Below are 24,507 nucleotides of genomic sequence, written 5' to 3' on the forward strand. Positions count from 1 at the left end.
AAAGTACGATGAGACAAGAAGTTCTGGACAAAAATTGGGATTTGGTCACCAAGACCCCACTCATGGAGGGTAATGAGGATGTGGTGACACCATATTGCGTCATGTAAGTCCTATGCAAGTCAAAGATAACAGCAACAAGATGTTGATACCAGGTAAAAGCTGACAAAACAGCAGACTCCAGGCGGACCAAGCAGGAGAACGGCCTTGGCAAAAACTGCCCTGGGACGGAACCAAATGACCTGGAGACTCCAGGTACCAACCCGGCTGTCAGCTCACCATACATTTGAGCATCTTGCAGGGAACATTAGTGAGGTTAACTGGGAAAGAGCTGTCATCTCAAGAGGGAGCTTTCCCTATTTCAGTATTCGAATGATCATGCTTTCTCGCCACTGAGACGGAAACTCACTGTCGCTCCAGACATGGTGGAAAATGGCAAGCATGTGACAGTGGTGATCGACTGTTAAGTGTGTGGGCATCTGGCTGTAGATGCAGTCTGGCTCTGGAGCCGCGTCAGGCGCAAATGTCTAGGGCACTGAGAAATTCCCATCAACTGAACAGAGCATTATAAGATTCCAGGTGACATGTATTAAATGGTAAAGGAAGTCTTTCTTCTCACAGTTTGAGGAAACAAAATGCAGGCTGGTAATTCTCAGAGGCAGGGGCTCGAACATAATGAAAAGCAAAATTTTCAGCAACAGCGCCTGGATCAGTGTAGACATCACCACTCACAGATATACTAGGTACACAGATGGGGTACTGGTGTCCATCGAGGCATCGAATCTCTGCACAAACCTTTGAAAGAGGGATACATGATCCAATGGTAACAACATACCACTCCCAGCATTCTCATTTCTATCATTTCATGAGGTGGTAGGCCTGGCCACAGGGCCATTAAAGGCAGCGAGGTGCTCCATTGATGGATGTTGCTAATGGTGCTGCAGAGTCCACCTGTGATATCTAGTGGTCAAAAAGGAAGACGGGATCGCTGAGTCAGATGCTGATAGAATGGCTGCAGTTGTGACCTGGACAAATACATCAGTACCTCCATGTGGTGAGGTGCAAGGGGCGGCAGCAGTGATGAAAGCTTACCAATCTGATTTTGAAAGAGCCCATCTGGGTGGAAACCCAGGTGAGTGACACCGAGGGAGGGACACAATGAAATTGATGCACAGGTCACCATGGACTCTCCACTGGAGGGATGGGAGAAGACCTGGGCTGCAAATCGAAAGATCAATGGCCGAATAACACCTGCACACCACACTGAAGTGTGCAGGAAAACCAGTATTCAAGAGGCAAAGATCGAGCACTGCAAGCAGGTTTTCAATTTCTTTATGATGGTCAATGGTAATAGTTCCCCCCACAAAGGACTGTGGGTATGGAAGTTAACGAACAACATAAGGATGGGAGAGGGGGCTTGTAGAGATTCGAGAATTTCTGTGTAAATTCTAGGACCACTCAGCCTACTACCATCTCGAACACATGATATTCTAGATACGGGTGTGGGATGGTAGAATCCTACCTACTGCGCTTCACGTGTGTGTGTGTGTGTGTGTGTGTGTGTGTGTGTACAGGTTTAAAATCAGTTGTGGGAAGAAAGTAGATGCAGTGGTTGAACAGCATCAACAAGTACCTGTCGGGCAATCCATTGAGGTTTTAGAGCATGTGTAAGGAAGAACTATGGAATTTTTATGCCGCTCTGTGCTTATTGTGCCATTGTCTATTGTTATGAGAAACAAGAACAGTTGAAAAAGTACTCTTGTGGACTCTTGACTCAGCCTTGGTAGAGGCAAGACATATTTTCATATTCATTTTAAGAAAGTCATGGTAGTCAAGCTAACTTTCTTTTAACTGTAACTCATTTTGTTTCTAATGTTTGACGGTTGGTTGGTTGGTTGGTTTGGGGAAGGAGACCAGACAGCATGGTCATCGGTCTCATCAGATTAGGGAAGGATTTGGAAGGAAGTCGGCCATGTCCTTTCAGAGGAACCATCCCGGCATGTGCCTGGAGTGATTTAGGGAAATCACGGAAAACCTAAATCAGGATGGCCGGACGTGGGATTGAACCGTCGTCCTCCCGAATGCGAGTCCAGTGTCTAACTGTTTGATGGTACAAGGAACTTACAGAAAGTTGCATATGTATGTTGAAAGTGCGAATTATGTTGTGCATGAAAGTCAAATACATTGTTAACTACCGAGCGGGGTGGCGCAGTGGTTAGACACTGGACTCGCATTCGGGAGGACGATGGTTCAATCCCGCGTCCGGCCATCCTGATTTAGGTTTTCCGTGATTTCCCTAAATCACTCCAGGCAAATGCCGGGATGGTTCCTCTGAAAGGGCACGGCCGACTTCCTTCCCAATCCTTCCCTAATCCGATGAGACCGATGACCACGCTGTCTGGTCTCCTTCCCCAAACCAACCAACCAACCAACCATTGTTAACTGACAAAAAGGAAAGTTTGTATGTCAACCTACTTTATAAGTAGACAGAGGCTTAAAAGTTCCTGTACCTAGCTCTATTCATCTAATAAGAAGAGATTTTCCAGCAGCTGATTATCCCATAAAGAACAGGGGCTGCAAAATTCCAAGTAAGTCACCTCGTAAAGAAGTGGAATGTGGTTTGGGGAAATTAATCAGTATAAACCACACCCACACTGACACTTTAAGTCATCAGAATGTTAGAGGCTGAAAAAACAGTGCACACAATGTGTTCTGTTATACTTCATCGTCAGGAGGGAGATACACATCACAGACGGCAAATTCTGGAGATATCTTCACATGAACAACCACAAACTCCAAAGCTGTATTCATAGTCAGTGTGATTCTTAAAAAGGCCCTACAGCTGCACAGGATAGGGGTTCACAATGCTGAGAAACAAGTTTCATTGAGGGTGATCCAAAAAGCAGGGGACATGCACAAAAAACATTATACCTCAGCCAAATGGCAGAAAAAAGAACTACATTTCCACTGGAGTATCCTGTGGGGGTGTGAAGGGACCTAGGAGGCAGGTTGTGCTTCAGGGTCGCCTGTTGCCGTTGGTTGTGAAAATACACCATTAATACACATTTGTTCCGAATCAGAGTGTGTGGGTGGGTTCGGGACCATAGATACAGAGGCACAGGGGCCACCAGAATATCCATCTTTTTGAGGCCTATTTCTTGTCCTTGGATGATTTACGCTACTGTAAGGGCTTGTCTGCTACAGATTCTGGGACAGAGGAGGGATGAGAAGTCCTATGACCTGCAATCTGTGGCTCATTCGGCCACCTGGTTGGAGGTCAGCAGAGTCCTGGGAAAGGAGCATCCCGTGCGACCCTTTCCTGGTACGGGATGCCAGAAGAGGACAGTGCTTCTCCAGCAGGGGGCTGAGGACTGACTCCCAAAGGGGGTGTGGGGGAAACAATAGGAGTCAGATCACCAAATACCAGGAGAACAAGTGTAGTCGAGCAGCTATGAGGGACAGACTAGAAGACATGTAGGGCGATTGCACTGTCACTGAAGAGGATGATGTCATCGTAGCAGTAGCGTACGTCATCGTCATACATGTAAGATGTAGACAAACATATTTTTCTTCTTGGCCTTTTGATATATTATGTGGCCAAGGGTCTTGTATTCCTTTTTCTTGATTGAAAATGGTGCAGGCTGCTGAACAGAGGGGGGGATGAATGGTGCTCCCTGCAGGTGACACAGATGGGGGGAGGGGCACAAGGAGCATTTGTGTGCAACAGACAGCCTCTAGGGGAGGGGCACACAGAGCATTTGTGTACTACAGATGGCCACAATCCAGACAGATGAGGCTGGCATTGCAATGAGAAGACAGGTCCAAATTGCACGCATTTGTAGTATCACATGGGAGAAGGAATATATGGTCTGACATGACAGTAATATACCATCACCTTGAACTTCTCTTGCAATGTGTCACCCTCAAAGCTAAAGATGAAGGTTCCAGTATTACCCACTCTTTTGTCTTTTGGTCCCCACTGGATACAACAAACATAATGCACACCTGATTGCTCCACACAAGCATGCAAGGATATCTCACTGGACACTGATACCCTGTACCACATTTATCTTTTATGAGGGGGTTATAGAGACAGGAATGTTGTCCAGCTTGTTGCAAGCAAGCAGCATCTGAGACCGAGCAGGGGGAGGGGGCTATTTTAACCAGAACAGAGCAAATTTTAGTTTTTGAAATAACTGCCATTTCCCCAAACCTGTCCTCAACAAAAAAATAATGGGTTTGCAGTCAAAATGGAATCCTCATTTGTCCTAGATCAAACCAAGTATTTGGGAGGGGGAGGGGGGGCTGGACTATTTCTCACCTTGTCTCTGAGCCGTATGTTATCCCATAAAGTAGCCAAGGAAAGGAACATTTTGGAGTCATACTTCTCTGCCTAGTAATATGTCTTAGCTTCAAAAGTGACTGCTGGGGGCATCTTTGCTTCATATGAGAACGTTCCGCTACGGTACCACCTACTCCAAATGACAGCTCTACCCATAGGTGTCATCCAGCCTGGCCAGTAAACCACTGATCTGAGTCCTTGTGCCCCAGCCATGACTGGCACATACTTCTTGGCTTGCATGGGAAGATTCCACTAACAGTGTGATCCCTGTGTGCTCACCACTGTGCTTGTACTTGATGACTCTCCCCACAACAGAATGATTACCATGCTGTGTTTCAGGTGTAGTATGGTTCCAAGAAAGAAGGGTGCAAAGAGAGAAAGGCACAAAAGGTGGAATATACACTGCGCCAGGTGGCCTTCCCTGCATGATCCACATTTTGTAAAATTTAGAAAAGAAGTAGCAAGTCAGACACAACAAGGGGACCACATAATTAATAATGAAAAAGTGTATAAGGCTGGAAGGTAAGAAAACGAATGTGCAAAACACAAACCAGATTCAAGCACAATTGTCACCAAGAAGACTACTAATGGAAAAGTAGAGAGGAAAAAAAGAATATGAGAAAAATAGACCTGCAGCACGGAAACAGAAAATAGCGTTGCAAGGGCTGGGGCCCTGTGGTGGCCAAGGACATACTCAAGAAAGAGATGTGAGCCCCCGGGGGGAGACACTCAAGTGACTACACACAGGATACGAATGTACAGGAAACATTTCTTAAGCAAATAAATTCACTGATCTGTATATAAAATAGTGCAATCTACAGATGTAAATAGATCTGGCAATGATGTCCCCTACTGTAATGTGGCCAAAGTAAGTTAATTTTCTTTCACCTGACTTGTAAAATTTGAGGTGCATACACAATGTTTTATTTTTATTTTTATTTTTTTTCCCCCACATGGAATCACACCCACTTCACCAAAGCTTGAGTACACTGCTTTGAGAAAGTCACTCACTAAACTGTGCTCCATCTGATTTAGGTTGATGCCAGCCAAAATTATTCGTGTCATGACACTATAGTATCAAAATGACTACCACAGCACCAAACATTACAGTACAGAAATTTCTTGCCTTGGATGAAGCTATGGAATGGTATCCACTCCCTTATAAATTTCTGACAGAGATGTAAATTCTGAATAAAAACTGATATATTATAATTATCAAAATTAATTTTCATTTTAAGTTGACACCAAAGTATCAAAGGAGAAAACAAAATATTTGTTACCTTAACTTGTGATGCTTGGCCAAATCTATATGGCTGAGACAGGCCCACTTGTAGCTGTGCAATGTGGAAAGATGAATAAATTCCTACAACTTCCAATTTACCATCACTGATGTTCTGAGAAGGCACTGTTTCATCTGTTAGAAATATGGGAGAAAGGCTGTGTTGTACATTTTGGTGAACCACAAATAGAAAGAGTTAAAAATTGTACAGGAATTTCAAGATAATATTTTAGCTCACTCCTGTAAGAAAAAGCACATACGAAGAGGATTAACTGCAATGAGTTACAGAGTTTTAAGTTTGGTTGTACAATAAATAACATATGAGTTACAAATATGCTCTCACGTGCATGTAGATTCACAAGTGTCTAGTAGTAATAGTTTTACTCATCTATAGATCTCTTCTACAAGGTCATTGGACATGCCTTGGTATTACAATTTAAGAACAACAAAAATAAAGAAATCCACATGTACCGGTACTTACATACTTATAGGTCTAGTATAAACACAGAATTGAATAGAGGTAATGCACGGGAAGGTTTAATAATGAATAGGAAAATGGGAATGTGGGTAAGCTATTATGAACAGCATAGTTAACGCATTACCATAGCCCAGATAGACAAAAAGCCAGCACACAACACAGTATCACAAGTTTATGTGTCAACTAGATCCACAGATGATGAAGAGATTGAAGAAATGTATGTTGTGATAAAATAAATTATTCAGGTAGTTAAGGATGATGAAAATTTAATTGTGACGGGGGAGTAGAATCCAATGGTAAGTAAAGGGCGGGAAGGAAAAACTATAGGTGAATATGGACTTGGGGAAAGGAATGACGGAGGAAGTCGCCTGGCAGAATTTTGCACAAAGCATAATTTAATCATCACTAATACTTGGTTTAAGAATCATGAACTAAAGCTGTGTATTTGGAAGAGACCTGGAGACATCAGGAGCTTTTGACTATAAAATGGGAACACAGAGATTTAGGAACCAGACAGTAAAAAGTAAGATATTTTCTGGTGCAGATGTGGTCTCTGATGACAATTTATTGGTTATGAACTGTAGACAAAACTAAAGAAATCGCAAAAAGGTAGGAAATTAAGGAGATGGGACCTGGATAATTTGAAACAACGAGAGATTACTGAGTGTTTCAGAGGGAAGACAAGGCGACAATTTATTATAACAGGGGAAAGGAATGCAATAGACAACAAATGAGTAGCTTTGAGAGATGAAATAGTGAAGGCAGTAGAGGATCAAATAGGTAAAGAGACAAGGTCTAGTAAAACCCCTTGGATAACACAGGAGATAGTGAATTTAACTGATGAAAAGAGAAAATACACAAATAAACATGCAGCAAATGAAGCAAGTAAAACGAAATATAAACGTCTAAAAAATGAGATTGACAGGAAGTGCAAAATGGCTTAGCAGGAATGCCCAGAGGACAAATGTAAGGATTTAGAAATGTATTTCACTTAGGGAAAGATACCGCCAACAGGAAAATTAAAGAGGCCTTTGGAGAAAAGTGACACAGCTGCACAAATATCAAGAGTTCACATGGAAAACCGGTGCTAATCAAAGAAGGGAAAGCTGAAAGGTGGAAGGAGTACATAGAGGGTCTATACAATGGAGATGAACTTGAAGGCAGTATTACAGAACTGGAAGGGGATGTAGATGAAGATGAGATCAGAGGTATCACACTGTGAAAAGAATTTGACAGAGCACTGAAAGACCTCATTTGCATCTGCATCTACATCTACAGAAATACTCTGCTATATCTAAAAACAAAGATGATATGACTTACCAAACGAAAGCACTAGAATGTTGGTAGACACACAAACACAAACATACACACAAAATTCAAGCTTTCGCAACCAACATAATTTATCAGGAAAGAGGGAAGGAGAGGGAAAGACGAAAGGATTTGGGTTTTAAGGGAGAGGGTAAGGAGTCCTTCCAATCCCGGGAGCGGAAAGACTTACCTCAGGGAGAAAAAAGGACAGGTATACACTCGCACACACACACATCCATCCGCACATACACAGACACAAGCAGACATTTGTAAAGGCAAAGAGTTTGGCCAAACTCTTTGCCTTTAAAAATGTCTGCTTGTGTTTGCGTATGTGCGGATGGATATGTGTGTGTGTGCGAGTGTATACCTGTCCTTTTTCCCCCTTGAGGTAAGTCTTTCCGCTGCCGGGATTGGAAGGACTCCTAACCCTCTCCCTTAAAACCCAAATCCTTTCATCTTTCCCTCTCCTTCCCCCTTTCCTGATGAAGCAACCGTTGGTTGCGAAAGCTTGAATTTTGTGTGTATGTTTGTGTGTCTATCAACATGCCAGAGCTTTCGTTTGGTAAGTCACATCATCTTTGTTTTTAGGTATATTTTTCCCACGTGGAATGTTTCCCTCTATTATATTCAAATATTCTGCTAATCACAAGTAAATGCCCGGCATTAGGTTCACCGAAACATCTTCACAATAATTCTCTATTATTCCGCTCTTGAGCAGCATGTGGAAAATTGAACACTTATATCTTTACGTGCGAACTCTGATTTCCCTTAATTTATGATGATGATTGTTTCTCCTTATGTAGGTTGGCGTCAACAAAATACTTTTGCATTCGGAGGAGAAAGATGGTGATTGAAATTTTAAGAGAAGATCTTGTGCTAGCAAGAAATGCCTTTGTTTTAATGAGGTTCATCCTATTTCTCAATAACACAAAATGTGCTGCCCTTCTTTGAACTCTTGCGATGTACTCCATTAATCCTATCTGGTAAGGATTCCACACTGCGCACCAGTACTCCAAAAGAGGATGGACAAGCATAATGATGGCAGCCTTCTTAGTAGATCTGTTGCATCTTCTCAGAATTCTGCCAATAAAATCCAGTCTTTGGTTCGCCTTCACCACAACATTTTTCTGTGTGTTCTTTCAAATTTAAGTAGTTTGTAATCTTAATTCTTTGGCATTTAGTTGTACTGATGGCATTTAAATTTGAATGATTTATTGTGTAACTGATGTATAATGGATTCCTTGTAGCACTTGTGGTGTCACAAGGCTTAGGCCTATCCCACCCCTCATTAAATCGACCAAGACTTATACGAATAATTGTAAGAACAGTTATTATTATTATGTTCTTTAAGTTTGTTTTTGGGTTTTCAGAAATACTGTGAGAAGAAAGTTTATTTATGTTGCAGATAACGTGGAAGACGTTGCCCAACGATCACCACGAAATTTCAATGTAGCGGCAAGTGGGCAAGGAATAAAACAAATGCTGCAAACTACCGCGAGCCACGGAAGAGCCTGGGCCGCAAGGGTGTCGAGCTTCCTAGGTCGTTGTTGGTCAACGTCAAAGGAAGAGATATTGTGCTTTCTCTTTGTAAACAGATCGATCGGGTCTTGAAAGGTTCATGTAAAACGTATAGGCGGGTGACACATTAGGTGGGACCCAATGCCTGTAATACTTCCACAGTTATTAAAAAATTGTTAAACAGCAAAACCAATAGTTCATCATTTATATAGCTAAAAACTAGTAAAGATATAGGAAAGGAAGAGTTGCGGCGTCAGAACAAAAAGTGATACATCGCTCAGAAATGAAGGAGGATGTAAACAGCGGGTGTTATGTGGTGAAAACAAATCAACTGATAAAATAGTAAGTCCGTAATTAAGCATAAAGCCACACAACACTTTTCATTATTTAGGGTTAATTGCTAATTTTTGCACCATACAGATATTTCTTATAAACCATTTTGCAATGTGCTTTGATCTTCTGATGACTTTACAAGACGATTAACGACAGCATCATCTGCAAACAATCTAAGACGGCTGTGACCTCTCTGACAGGAATTTATGAATCCTGTCCCATAAATGAGACAATATTTCATAAGCACCAATTGCATTACAAGCCGCTAGTGAGGTACAGTGTCAAAAGCTTCCTGGAAATCTAGAAACACAGAATCAATTGCAAATCCTTTTTTGACAGCACTCAAAACTTCGTGTGAATAAAGGGGTAGTTGTGTTTCAAAAGTACAATGTTTCCTAAATCCATGTTGAATGTGTCAACAGTCCGTTCTCTTCAAGGTAATTCTTAAGGTTCAATCACAATATATGTTCCAAATTGCTGCTGTGCATCAATGTTAATAATATGGGCCTATAATTTAGTGGATTACTCCTATTACCTATCTTGAATATTGGTGTGAGCTGTGCAGCTTTCCAATCTTTGTGTATGGATCTTTTGTTGAACGAGTGGTCGTATATGATCGTTAAGTATGGAGCTATTGCATCAGCATACTCTGAAAGGACCCTAATTGGTCTACTGTCTGGATTGGAAGACTTGCTTTCATTAAGTGATGTAAGTTGCTTCACTACTCCGTAGATATCTATTTCTAAGTTACTCATGTTGTCAGCTGTTCTTGATTTGAGTTCTGGAATATTTACTTCATCTTCTTTGGTGTAGGAATTTCGAACCTTTGTAAAAGAGCGCCAATCTTGGGGATTTTGCATTCGTTTAAATTTATCATGCATTTTTCGTTGTTCCTGCAACAGTGTTCTGACCTGCTTTGTGTATCATGTGGGACCAATTCCACCTTTTGTTAACTTATTTGGCATAAATCTCTCAATTGCTGTGAATTATATTTCTTTGAATTCAATACACATTTGGTCTACAGTTACATTGTTTATTTGGAAGTACTGGAGATTGTCTCTCAGGAAGACGTCAAGCAAATTTTTATCTGCTTTTTTGAATAGATATATTTTTCGTTTATTTTTGTTGGATTTGGGAGTTACAAAACTGACTCTGTATACGACAAACATGTATTCACTAACCTCTGTATCACTTTTGATGCCCATTATAGGCTCCATATTATTTGTTGCTAAGAGGTCCAGTGTGTTTCTACAACTATTTACTGTTCATGTGGGCTCAAGAACTAACAGCTTGAAATAATTTTCAGAGAAAGTGTGCAGCAGAATTTTGGATTTAAACATGTATTTCTGCCAACATATCGAGGGTAAATTGAAGTCATTAACAACTGTGATTGCATGAATCTGGTACGTGTTTGAAATTAGACACAAGTTTTCTTTGAAGCTTTCAGCAATTGTAACATCTGAGTTGGGAGGTCAGTAAAATGATCCAATTACTATTTTATTCTGATTGCCAAGAATGACCTCTACCAGTACTAACTCACAAGAACTACCTAGTTCAGTTCTGCTACAAGATAAAACTCCTTCTAACAGCAATAAACATGGCACCACCAGTTGTATTTAGCCTGTCCTTTCTGAACACTGTTAGATCCTTTGCAAAAATTTCAGCTGCACTTAACCCCGGTTTTAGCCAGCTTTCAGTGCCTATAACGATTTGTTTTTCTATTAGAGGTTGGAGCTCTGGTACTTTGCCAACACAGCTATGACAATTTACAACTGTTGTAGTGATGGTTCCTACATCTAGGTTCTTCGTCTGTTTGTCCTGCACCCTCTGAGACTGAAGACCTTTTTGTGTTTCCACGAGACCCTCTAACCTAAAAAACTGCCCAGCCCATGCCACACAGCCCCCGTAACCCCTTATAGCCACCTCCTGCAAGTAGTGAACTCCTTGCCTATTTAGTAGAACCAAAAATGCCACCTCCCTATGGCGCAAGTCAAGAAATCTGCAGTGTACACAGTCACAGAACTGTGTGATCCTCTGGTTGAGACCCTCGACTCAGTTCTGTCCCAGAGGTCTGCAATCAGTCCTGTCGACTACACTGCAAATGGTGATATCTGCTCCAAACCAGGGAGAATCTTTTTGATCCAAAGTGGCATACATCACTGGTACCGGCATGAGGCACCACCTGCAGTTAGCTGCACCCTGTGCTCTCTTCATGGCATCCAGAAGTACCCGCTCCACATCTGGAAACACTCCACCCAGTATGCCCACAGAGTGCACACTGACTTTTTCTCCCTCCTTGGCAGCCGTATTTCTAAGGGGACCCATAACACACCTAACATTAAAGCCAATAATCCCACCCTCTGTGACTGCTCAGATATCGCAGACTGAGAGGTTTCCTCTGAAACAGGACAAGCAACTGCATCTGGCTGAGGGACAGTGTCAACTACAGACAGCACCGGGAACCTGTTTGCTACACTTGGGAGGCCTTATGTTTGGCCGCCCCGAGGTGATCTCCCACTCGAACGTGGGTGAGGTGTCAACTTCAATGTGAGCAGTAACTGGGCTGACCACTGGTACAGACTGATCAGTGGATTCATGGATCATGCTGATGTGTGTTGGATCCCCACAGCTGGCCCACAACAGTGATGCCCATGCACTGCAGCCTCAAGCTGTGTAATTGATGTCAATACAGCCTGGAGCTGAGAGCAAAGTGTCAACCACTTGGCTTATATTCACACACAGCAAACACAGACCCAATCTATACTAAAGACCATGAACTACTATACTACATAGGCAAACAAAGGATTATTGACACGGGCTGCAGACCTCTACTGGAGACACTGATGAAAACATATGAACTGTGTCTAATACATCAGATTAACACACATACATTCAAAAACTAAACTAACAAAGCATGCAGGTGAGACTAAATAATTTGCTACTTGTTAGGAACTAGTCAAATGTCGCAAAATCGGTTACTTCCCTACTACTGCTCTATCTTGGCTGCAGCTGCTGCCTGACCTAAGTCTAAACAAGGCCCCAGGAGTAGATGACATTCCATCAGAACTACTGACAGCCTAGAGTGAGCCAGCCATGACAAAACTCTTCCATCTTGTGTACAAAATGTATGAGATAGGCAAAATACCCTCAGACTTCAAGAAGAATGTAATAATTTGAATTCCAAAGAAAGAAGATGCTGACAGGTGGGAATATGACCGAACTATCAGTCTGATAAGTCATGGCTGCAAAATACTAACACAAATTCTTTACAGAAGAATAGAAAAACTGGTAGAAGATGCCCTTGTTGAAGATTTGGATTCCAGAGAAATGTGGGAACATGCAAGGCAGTACTGACCCTACAACTTATCTTAGAATATAGGTTAAGGAAAGGAAAACATACGTTTGTGGCATTTGGAGACTTAAAGAAATCTTCTGACAATGTTGGCTGGAGTACTCTCCTAGAAGTTCTGAAGGTACCGGGGTAAATATACAAGGTGCACAAAGGCTATTTACAACTTGTACAGAAAACAGACAACTGTTATAAGAGTTAAGGGGCACGAAAAGGATGCAGTGGTTGAGAAAGGAGTGAGACAGCATTGCATCTCATTACCGACATTATTCAATCTGTACATTGAGCAGGGTGGAGGTGGTGGGGTGGTGGTGGTGGTGGTAGTGGTGGTGGTGGTGGTGGTGGTGGGGGGGGGGGGGGGAAAGAGAGGATTGGTTTAGGAATTAAAGTTAAGGGAGAAGAAACAGAAACTTTGAGGTTTTCCAATGACATAGTAATTATATCAGAGACAGCAAAGGACTTAGAAGAGCAGTTGAACAGACCAGACAGTGTCTTGAAAGTGTGATACAAGATGAACATTAACAAAAGCAAAATAAGAGTAATTGAGTGTAGTCACATTAAATCAGTTGATGCTGAGGGAATCTGATTAAGAAATGAGTCACTAAAAGTAGTAAATGAGTTTTGGTATTTGGGCAGAAAAATAACTGCTCATGGCAGAAGTAGGAAGGATATAAAATGTAGACTGGCAATGGCAAGAAAAGTGTTTCTAAAGAAGAGAAATTTTCTAACAATGAATACAGATTTAAATGTTAGGAAGTCTTTCCTGAAAGTATTTGTATGGAGAGTAGACATGTACGAAAGTGAAACATGGAGGATAAACAGTTTAGACAAAAAGAGAACAGCATCTTTACAAATGTGGTGCTACAGAAGCATGCGCAGATCATGTAGCTAATGAGGAGGTACTGAATGAAACTGAGAAGAAAAGAAATTTGTGGCACAACCTGACTAGAAGAAGGTATCGGTTGATAGGACACATTCTGATGATCAAGGAATCACCAATTTAGTATTGGAGGGAAGCATGGGGGTAAATATCATAGAAGGAGACCACGAGATGAATACAGTAAACAGATTCAGAAAGATGAAGAGGCTTGTACAGGATAGAGTAGCATGGAGAGCTGCATCAAATCAATATTCAGACAGAAGATGTCAACAACAAAAAACAACAACAACAAAGTTTATCTTTACAGATTGATCACTTGAAAATGGCTGTAGAGGACAAAATCAGCTGATTGTGCTAGATATGTTCATTTTTGCTTAGTAAATACAGCCATGCATAGGGAAAAAAGTATCACTTAATAAATCTTCTCGTACATTTCTCAAATTAATGCTGTCTTCAACAACAGAGATGTTTCATAAAAATCTGTGATAATTAAGCTCATGCCACATCCTTTCTACAGATTCACTCATAGCCTTCATTACGCGTTCAGTATCCACTGTTGGATAAATGCCCCCTCTAGAATTTTTCCTGATTTTTTCTTTTTTTCAGATATACGCATTCCATTGGTTGTTTTCTAATGTCATTTACCAACGTCATCACTTTCATCTTTTTCATCTGTTGAAACGAAACGAACTACTTCCTTTGTTCTTACATTCTCATGGTTTAATGTCCTTCCCGTCTCCATTTCATTTCATTTCATTTGAATCATAAACACGCCTCCAATTCCAATGTGTCTTGTAACCTGTCTTATTGTTGCCTGCCCTTGTAATCACCAACATTAAACTCTGAATTTCTCTCTGAACCACCCTAGTTACCAAACAGTTTGCACATTAATGAGAACGCTTTGCTTCCATACATCAATATTGATTATATACACTGATTGTAAATTGTAAGCTTTTTCCTAACTTTTTAGCTATACACATACTTGTTGCTATCAGCTGTGTCTTAGCTACAGATCTGATGGTTAGTTTTGATGTGAAGTTTCTATTCATGAACATACCACCAGTGTCAGACATGATGACCATCTTAGAAGAAAGTGTGGTACCTGACATCTACAAACTAGTGTGCCATTGTTTAACAACCACCTATTTAAGGTGGAAAGGGGAAATTTATGAATAGATGGCTGGTGTAGCTATGGGTTCCCCTATCTCGCCTATTGCAGCAAACATCTTCATGGAGGCATTTGAAGAAACAGCTCTCTGGCCCTCACCATTACGCCCTGATTTCTGGCTCTGATACGTTGATGATAGCTTCATCATCTAGTCATATGGAAAGGAGGAACTACAGCAGTTCCACCAACATATCAGTCAACAGCATAGTAAAATACAGTTTACTATGGAAATTGAAAAGAATGGGATGCTGCCTTTCCTCGGCTTGGAAGTTTACCGTAAACCTGATGATAAACTTGGCCCCAGAGTATACAGAAAAGCACCAGCACAGACAGATACATCCACACCTTCTCCCACCATCATCTTACGCAGAAGTCCATCCTTCACACTTTAACTGGGAGGACCCACAGGACCAGTGATGACAAACACCTGAAGGCAGAACTATGAAACCTCACATCCATTTTTGTAGCCAATGGTTATGGCAAGAATATAATAGGTAAAACATGGTGAAAAAGGATGAAGCCAAAGGGAAGAGCAGATGGCTGCACAAGACATAGCCCTATTACCATATGTACAAGGGGTTATCGAACATTGTAGTGTTTCCATTACTAGTAAGTTTGGAAGAAGCAGTTAGGGAGGAAATCAACAAAATGATTAATAAAAATATAATAGAACGTAGCTCCAGCACCTGAATAACCCTTTGGTTGAGATGAAGAAAACTACAGGTGGAGTACGATTAGTGTTAGACGCACGGACGAATAAGCATATAGAGACAGAAAGAGACAGACCCATTAACATTGATGCGTTGTTATCCAAATTTGAGAAAGCAAGGTTTTTCAGCATGACGGACCTGACTGTGGGATATTGGCAAATTAGGTTACATCCAGAATCAAAGAAGTATACAGCATTTTTGTTTGGTGGTAAATCATACCATTTCAATGTAGTGCCATTCAGATTTAATATTTCTGTATCCAAATTTATACGTGCGCTGGATGAAGCATTAGGGGGAGATTTATTGAAGGATTTAATAATATATGTAGATGACATCCTGATAATATCACCTTCTTGGGAAGAACATTGTATAACACTGCGTAAGACCCCAAAAAATTTAAAGAGAAAGGTATTACGGTGATGCTATCTAAATCATATTCTGTGCGTCAAGAGTTTAAGTTTTTAGGGCATATGGTAGGGATGCAGGGAATTAGACCGGACCCTGAACACATCAAAGCTATTAAAGAATGTCCACATCCTAGAAATGTAAGACAGCTGAAGGGATTTATAGGAATGGCCGGATACTATCGATGGTACATAAGAGGGTAAGAAATGACTGACCTGAAAATTTTAAGTTTATTAAGGAAGGGAGTACAATGGATTTGGGATAAAGAGGTGAATCAAGCATCTGAAAACATCAAAACAGCACTTGTTGAGTCACCCATATTACATCATCTGGTTATGGGCGAACCATTTAAAATTTTAACAGATGCATCTGATTATGATATTGCAGCAGAACTTTTCCAAGGAGAGTGGGATCTAAATCACGTGTAGAACACTGAACCATAGCTTTTGCTAGCCGTAGTCTGAACAAACATGAGTTAAATTACATGGCTACTGAAAAAGAGCTGTTAGCAATTGTATGATGTATCCAAAAATTTCAAACATTAATATGTGGTTCAGATATCCACATTTGTACAGACCATCGAGCTTTATCTTCTCTAATGAGTTGTCATTTATTACATAGTAGGTTAATGCACTGGATGCTTTCCCTACAGGAATATTATATTACGATACAATATGTAAAAGGCCTGAGAATATTGTACCAGATGCTTTGTCTAGGTTACCCATAGGCATGGAAGAATTAAAATGCATGGAAGGACCCGGTGTTATATTTGCAATTAACTTTATGTGATTAAAACATCTGACCATCAGATTACAAGAGATGGCTCAGAGAATAATGGAAAATATCCATCATGATCCCTATTTTACAGAAATGTTTCCTATGTGTATCCAAAATACCTTACCTCCTAATCAAGAAGGAAAATGGAAAATTATAGGTCATAATTTGTTTTTGAAAGACAGCGTGACATCGCAACAAAGGCGCTCATGCATTCCTAAGGTAATGGAAGATGCACTTGTGGGCTATGTTCATACAGGTTACGGACACTTCGGAATAAAAAAAATGTATAGATCATATGAATAATTTTTATTATTTTAAGAAGCTAGGGCATAAAGTAGAATTTTTAATTAAAACCTATGAAATCTGTCAGAAGGTGAAAGAGAATAATACTCGTGTTAAGTACAAAATGTATCGATTATCCCTAAGTTCTCACAGCAGCAGATTTTTTTGGACCAATTCAAAAAGGAAAGGGAGGAATGTCATACATTTTGGTTATCATACAGTGTTGGTCAAAATATGTTAAACTATACCCAATCAAAAGAGCAAATACCCAAACAGCTATACACTGTTTACAATAATACTTTGTGGAGGTAGGTAAACCAAAACGGTTTCTCACTGGTAATGGACCACAGTTCGTGAGTAAGGAATTTAAAAAGAGTTTCTAGCTTGGGAAGGTATTCATCAAGTATTAATATCCAACTATAACCTGTCCTTGAATCCATGTGAAATAGTTATGAAAGAAATTGGGAAATTATGCTGTACTTACTGCCATGAAAAACATACTTTATGGGCGACAAAAATTAAAGACTTTGAACTTATTCTAAATGAATTACTACATTTGTCAACAGGGGTTATCACCTTTAGAAGTAACAGACAAACCTTTTGTAGGAGAACCTCTCATTAAATATTTTAGTTGGCCTGAACAACCAAGTGTCAATTATGAATTGAACCAGGAAATCATTTCTAAGAATTTAGTTGAGGAGGCCCAGCAAAGGCTGAGTAAGCATAATGAGAAAGCTGTAGAACCTCAGAACAAGGTCAATGACCTAGATCTTATAAAGCAATATCTCAAAGCTCTACCACGAAGAAAGAAACACAGAAGTTTTTCCAAAAATATGAAAGACCATACCCTGAGTACAAACGGTAATCCATTCCAAGACGTTATTTTTAGTGGATCCTACAACTGGATCAGAAAAGGGAAAGTACAACATGAAAGACGTAAAGCTTTATTTCCCCCAGGGATGTTAACATTCTTAGTTAATGGGCAGAGTGACGACCCTCAGGTCCCTGAGTTGTTTTCCGTGTTTCTTCAGTAATAATTTTTCTGCACTGAATTCCCCCAAATTCATAAACTATTCTATCATCCCGCACTTAGAGGTACTGGAAAAAACCATACCAGTGAGAATTTGTGATTACATAATCCAAAATTGCTCATGGTAAGAGATTTTCTTGTTCCAGTCAGTTAGATGTCCTGACTTTGCTCGGCTGCATGATGAGGTTGAAATTTGTACACATGTTGTCTCCGATCTCAGTCATTTGGTACAGCCTTGGGACAGGGTATATTAGGTGCCTGGTCAGTTCTTATCTCCCTCGGTCATGAGAATACTATTCTCAGACTGAAATATAGTCAAGCCTTAGGACAACCGCGTTATTCTTTGACAGATGTACCGCCGTAATCAGACCAGAGTTCACATTTATATTTCCTAACACATATTTGTCTTAATGAACAGAAGTGAATATTATGTTAGCAGAACATATAATATTGGATGACTAATTAAATAATGATGATCCTATAGCATATAATTTTCTACTTTGTACAAAATATTTTATACCTTTTATGAGATATGATGTTGCTGGGAAGGTTTGTATCAGTTTGAAAGGGGTGGGTACTGAGATAACAGCATGGTTTACAAGAACACATACATCACAACTAACACAAAACACACACCACACCTTTCAAGCAACCCTCGTGAACAAGTGTGACTGATTCTGCTTGATTTGCCATTTCCATAGGGTTGCTAAGATTTCCTTCAGGGACCTCAAGGGTGAAGGTGGGAATATCCATTCTGTAGGAGACGATTTAACATCAAACCTCTTCTGGCTTCTCACTCAAGTACGTGCGAAGTAGGGATCCTGGGGAAGGGGCGTGGAAAGGGTTTCCAGTCTTTGGGGCTACCTTCTTTCTGTTCCTCAATCTTAGCAACCATTTCTATTTATTTCCTTTCTTACTTCTCACTTGAGGACCTATCTATTTTTTCCCTCTTTCCATATTCACATACTTCTATCGCAGAAGTCTTTCCTACTTTCAGTGGTTTCTAATAACCTACATCTTATCTTTAGATAAGAAGGCTGAAGAATCAGACTACACGAACACACGTCCACTTTCATACAAAAAGAGACAGATACACAAACAATGAGGTAACAGATTAGAAAGATGTGAGAACCACCAAGTGTTGTAGGGGGAAAGATAATGGTACATCAGGAAACATGCACACTTTTTTTTTTATTATGACAGTTCTACATCGTTTATATATATAAAAACTATCACATACATATAAGAACTATGAACTATGATGATCGTATATCAAGTGTACATAATAAGAAGGTATGAGTAATGAAAGAGAACATAAGCCAAAGACGTGTAAGGTAGTGCGACTCATATAGTCTAAGGAAATATGTTATCTACTGAATAGTATGTAGAGATGGAATCTATTAAGAGTCCAGAAGTTGAAAAGTAGAGGAAGACTCCAGGGGATAGATAAAGTATTAAGAAGCAAATGTGAAGTGTAGAATAGATTTTTTATTTTTAGCAGAAAATATTTAATTACAGTTGTTGTTGTTGTTGTGGTCTTCAGTCCTGAGACTGGTTTGATGCAGCTCTCCATGCTACTCTATCCTGTGCAAGCTTCTTCATTTCCCAGTACCTACTGCAGCCTACAGCCTTCTGAATTTGCTTAGTGTATTCATCTCTTGTTCTCCCTCTACGATTTTTACCCTCCACGCTGCCCTCCAGCACCATATTGGTGATCCCTTGATGCCTCAGAACATGTCCTACCAACCGATCCCTTCTTCTAGTCAAGTTGTGCCACAAACTCCTCTTTGCCCCAATTCTATTCAACACCTCCTCATTAGTTATGTGATCTACCCATCTAATCCTCAGCATTCTTCTGTAGCACCACATTTTGAAAGCTTCTATTCTCTTCTTGTCTAAACTATTTATCGTCCATGTTTCACTTCCATACATGGCTACACTCCATACAAATACTTTTAGAAATGACTTCCTGACACTTAAATCAATACTCGATGTTAACAAATTTCTCTTCTTCAGAAACACTTTCCTTGCGATTGCCAGTCTAGATTTTATATCCTCTCTACTTCGACCATCATCAGTTATTATGCTCCCCAAATAGCAAAACCCCTTTACTACTTTAAGTGTTTCATTTCCTAATCTAATTCCCTCAGCATCACCCGATTTAATTCGACTACATTCCATTATCCTCGTTTTGCTTTTGTTGATGTTCATCTTATACCCTCCTTTCAAGACGCTGTCCATTCCGTTCAACTGCTCTTCCAAGTCCTTTGCTGTCTCTGACAGAATTACAATGTCATTGGCAAACCTCAAAGTTTTTATTTCTTCTCCATGGATTTTAATACCTACTCCGAATTTTTCTTTTGTTTCCTTTACTGCTTTCTCAATATACAGATTGAATAGCATCGGGGAGAGGCTACAACCCTGTCTCACTCCCTTCCCAACCACTGCTTCCCTTTCATACCCCTTGACTCTTATAACTGCCATCTGGTTTCTGTAAATAGCCTTTCGCTCCCTGTATTTTACACCTGCCCCCTTCAGAATTTGAAAGAGAGTATTCCAGTCAACATTGTCAAAAGCTTTCTCTAAGTCTACAAATGCTAGAAATGTAGGTTTGCCTTTCCTTAATCTTTCTTCTAAGATAAGTCGTAGGGTCAGTATTGCCTCACGTGTTCCAACATTTCTACAGAATCCAACGTGATATTCCCCGAGGTCAGCTTCTACCAGTTTTTCCATTCATCTGCAAAGAATTTGCGTTAGGATTTTGCAGCTGTGACTTATTAAACTGATAGCTCGGTAATTTTCACATCTGTCAACACCTGCTTTCTTTGGGATTGGAATTACTATATTCGTCTTGAAGTCTGAGGGAATTTCGCCTGTGTCATACATCTTGCTCACCAGATGGTAGAGTTTTGTTAGGCCTGGCTCTCCCAAGGCTGTCAGTAGTTCTAATGGAATGTTGTCTACTCCCAGGGCCTTGTTTCGACTTAGGTCTTTCAGTGCTCTGTCAAACTCTACACACAGTATCATATCTCCCATTTCATCTTCATCTACCTCCTCTTCCATTCCCATAATATTGTCCTCAAGAACATCACCCCTATATAGACCCTCTATACACTCCTTCCTCCTTTCTGCTTTCCCTTGTTTGCTTACAACTGGGTTTCCATCTGAGCTCTTGATATTCATGCAAATGGTTCTCTTTTCTCCAAAGATCTCTTTAATTTTCCTGTAGGCAGTATCTATCTTACCCCTCGTGAGATAAGCCTCTATATCCTTACATTTGTCCTCTAGCCATGCCTTCTTAGCCATTTTGCACTTCCTGTTGATCTCATTTTTGACACGTTTGTATTCCTTTTTGCCTGCTTCATTTACTGCATTTTTATATTTTCTCCTTTCGCCAATTAAATTCAATATTTCTTCTGTCACCCAAGGATTTCTATTAGCCCTGGTCTTTTTACCTACTTGATCCTCTGTTGCCTTCACTACTTCATCCGTCAAAGCTACCCATTCTTCTTCTACTGTATTTCTTTCCCCCATTCTTGTCAATTGTTCCCTTATGCTCTCCCTGAAACTCTGTACAACCTCTGGTTCTTCAGTTTATCCAGGTCCAATCTCCTTAAATTCCCACCTTTTGGCAGTTTCTTCAGTTTTAATCTACAGTTCATAACCAATAGATTGTGGTCAAAGTCCACATCTGCCCCTGGCGTGGGCTTCCTGTCTATCTTGGCCACAATAATGCGTTCACTATGCTGTTTGTAGTAGCTTACCCGCACTCCTATTTTTTTTTTTTTTTTTTTACATTATTAAACCTGCTCCTGCATTACCCCTATTTTATTTTGTATTTATAACCCTGACCAAAAGTCTTGTTCCTCCTGCCACCGAACTTCACTAATTCTCACTATATCTAACTTTAACCTATCCATTTCCCTTTTTAAATATTTTAACCTACCTGCCCGATTAAGGGATCTGACATTCCACGCTCCGATCTATAGAACGCCAGTTTTCTTTCTCTTGATAACGACGTCCTCTTGAGTAGTCCCCGCCCAGAGATCTGAATGGTGGACTATTTTACCTCTGGAATATTTTACCCAAGAGGACGCCATCATCATTTAATCATACAGTAAAGCTGCATGTCCTCGGGAAAAATTACGGCTGTAGTTTCCCCTTGCTTTCAGCCATTCGCAGTACCACAACAGCAAGGCCGTTTTGGTTAGTGTTACAGGGCCAGATCAGTCAATCATCCAGACTGTTGCCCCTGCAGCTACTGAAAAGGCTGCTGCCCCTCTTCAGGAACCACACATTTGTCTGGCCTCTCAACAGATACCCCTCCGTTGTGGTTGCACCTACGGTACGGCTATCTGTATCGCTGTAGCATGCATGCCTCCCCACCAACGGCAAGGTCCATGGTTCATGGGGGGGGGGGGGGGGGGTTAATTATAGTATACATAGGAATATATAGGGCAGGCATATCTACATGGAGATAGGACAACCTGTGGCCTGCCAAATAGGGATGTTTTATAAAGGGTTGTACCTACCAGAATCGAAAGAGGAAGTGCACTCATATGGTCTACCTAGGTACTGATCCTAGCTGGAGGGGACAGTATCGTGACAGAAGTCACACATTTTATAGGCACAATCTGGTAAGTTTGAATTCTATACACAACGAGCATTATTACGTGCTACATAAGTTTACAAGTGAGAAGAGGAAGACTTTTATGGTACCCAGAGTTCCTCCAAACTACATAAAAATTATAAATAATACATACTTTGGAAAGGGAGTATTAAAGATGAAAACAGAAAATAAGATTTCTCAAGTATCACAAACACCTATCTGGACCACTAATGAATACTCAAGTCTAGCTCAGATAAAAAAAGGGGGGGGGGGGAGACAGAAAGAAAGGACAGTTGGTGTGAAAAAGGTATATCATGTGTTCGATCTGAGGGGCGAGGGGGGGGGGGGGAGATATATGTAGTGCTTAGAGAGTTTCCAAGTAAATTCTAGACTCACTCGGTCTTCTACTGTTTCGAATGCATGATATTTTAAACGTAAGTGTGAGAGAGTCTATCTATTGTGAGTTGCCCGTCTGTGTGTGCAGGTCCAAAGTGTGTAATAAGAAGACCGTAGACATGGCGGTCGAATGGCACTGACAAGTGTTTGCCGGTCGTGCCATGGAAGCCATAGTGAAAGATTAAAGAGTGTTTATGTATTCTGTGCTGTTTTATAACTTTGACTATTGTAGTGGAAAAAAAGAACAGTTGCAATATTGTTAATTATTGTACACTTGAAGTCATCCAAAGTGTTAGAATGTGTGGGCAAAATTCTCCACTGCGCCTGTACCAAGTCAATCTTTCAGAATAATAACAAAATAAAAGATGTTCTAGGCTCAACATAAGATGCAGTCAACAAACTAAACACAACAAGAGACTACAAAATCAAAATCGGTTGCAAGTGTGGACTGGTGTATGTTGGTGAGATGGGACAGCAAATCAGAACACGAATTGCAGAGCATGAAAGATATATCTGTCTCGGACAACACACCAGGTCAGTGGTGGCAGAACACCAGGATGAGCGCAATAAAGAGTTAATATTCTGTGAAGCCTGTGTAATGGAGAAACAGCCATTTACACTGAGGAAGTTGGAGAGGCAATAGAACTAGCCAAGCGGCCCATAAACATGAATAGAAAGTATGGGTATAGGCTTCCGGTGTTCTGGCTACCAGCAGTGAAAACATATGGGAAGACAGCATGCACAAAGCCACTCACACAGGCATGTGGGAGACCACGGTGGTTGCATGTACACAGAGCGCAGGTGTGCCACAGCCCACACGTTGCACCCAACAAGTAAACAGGGCTATGCCACAGCTGCACCCCATTTCGAATTCACCTGTTTCCACCAATGGCAATAAACAATGTAAACACCAATCAAGCATGTCTTTATCCACCAATCACAAGGAATAAAGACCAATAAAGAATGCCCAAGACCACTTCTCCTATCCTCAAGTACCCTATCAAATTACGCAAACAGCTTCCTCTGCTACTGCATAAGATCTAAAGTCTCTCTCATTCAGCAGTCAGCTCAGCACAAAGCATTGAGGAGTTGGGGTTGTTTTGAGGGAGGAGACCAGACAGCAAGGTCATCGGTCTCATCAGATTAGGGAAGGATGGGGAAAGAAGTCGGCCGTGCCCTTTCAAAGGAACCACACCGGCATTTGCCATTTGCCTGGAGCAGTTTAGGTAAATCATGGAAAACCTAAATCAGGATGGCCGGACGCGGAATTGACCCATCGTCCTCCCGAATGTGAGTCCAGTGTGCTAACCACTGCACCACCTCGCTCGATAAAGCACTGAGGAAGGCCACTTGCAATAGTGGCCAAAATGTCAGACAATGTTAAACATTGATAATGTGATCAACAGTCCAGAAGTATTTTGTTGACAGTGATGGTTAATTGTTCTTTGCAGACCAATTGGAAACTTAGTTCTGAAAACTACTTAGCTTAAAACTTTTGTCTATTATGGAAGTGGAACACTTAGATTGTAATAGATAAAAGTTTCCAGAAATGACTGGAGACAGCTGCCTTTTGTGATGATAGAGTTTTTATTTTACCATTAGCAGTTTCAAGTCACTTCGTGTCTTATCCTCAGTTAGTACAGTTC

General features: G+C 40.7%; 1 protein-coding gene and 1 long non-coding RNA gene across 6 annotated transcripts in view; one reads left to right on the top strand and one right to left on the bottom strand.

The window, feature by feature from the left end:
* LOC126162546 (uncharacterized) overlaps positions 1-9,099 on the top strand; it is a 47,545-nt gene extending 38,446 nt beyond the window's left edge. The window contains exon 3 of the long non-coding RNA XR_007535087.1: positions 8,810-9,099. This is a non-coding gene — a long non-coding RNA (uncharacterized LOC126162546). The remainder of the gene's footprint in view (positions 1-8,809) is intronic.
* The window catches only part of LOC126162541 (diacylglycerol kinase epsilon), a 193,701-nt gene that overhangs the window by 8,514 nt on the left and 160,680 nt on the right, over positions 1-24,507 (bottom strand). For all 5 annotated transcript variants that reach the window (XM_049919116.1, XM_049919118.1, XM_049919120.1 and 2 more), the window contains one exon: positions 5,620-5,753. In XM_049919116.1, coding sequence (XP_049775073.1) covers positions 5,620-5,753 — 134 coding nt within the window. The remainder of the gene's footprint in view (positions 1-5,619; positions 5,754-24,507) is intronic.

This window comes from Schistocerca cancellata, chromosome 2 (genome assembly GCF_023864275.1).
Source record: "Schistocerca cancellata isolate TAMUIC-IGC-003103 chromosome 2, iqSchCanc2.1, whole genome shotgun sequence".
In the NCBI taxonomy this organism is placed as follows: domain Eukaryota; kingdom Metazoa; phylum Arthropoda; class Insecta; order Orthoptera; family Acrididae; genus Schistocerca; species Schistocerca cancellata.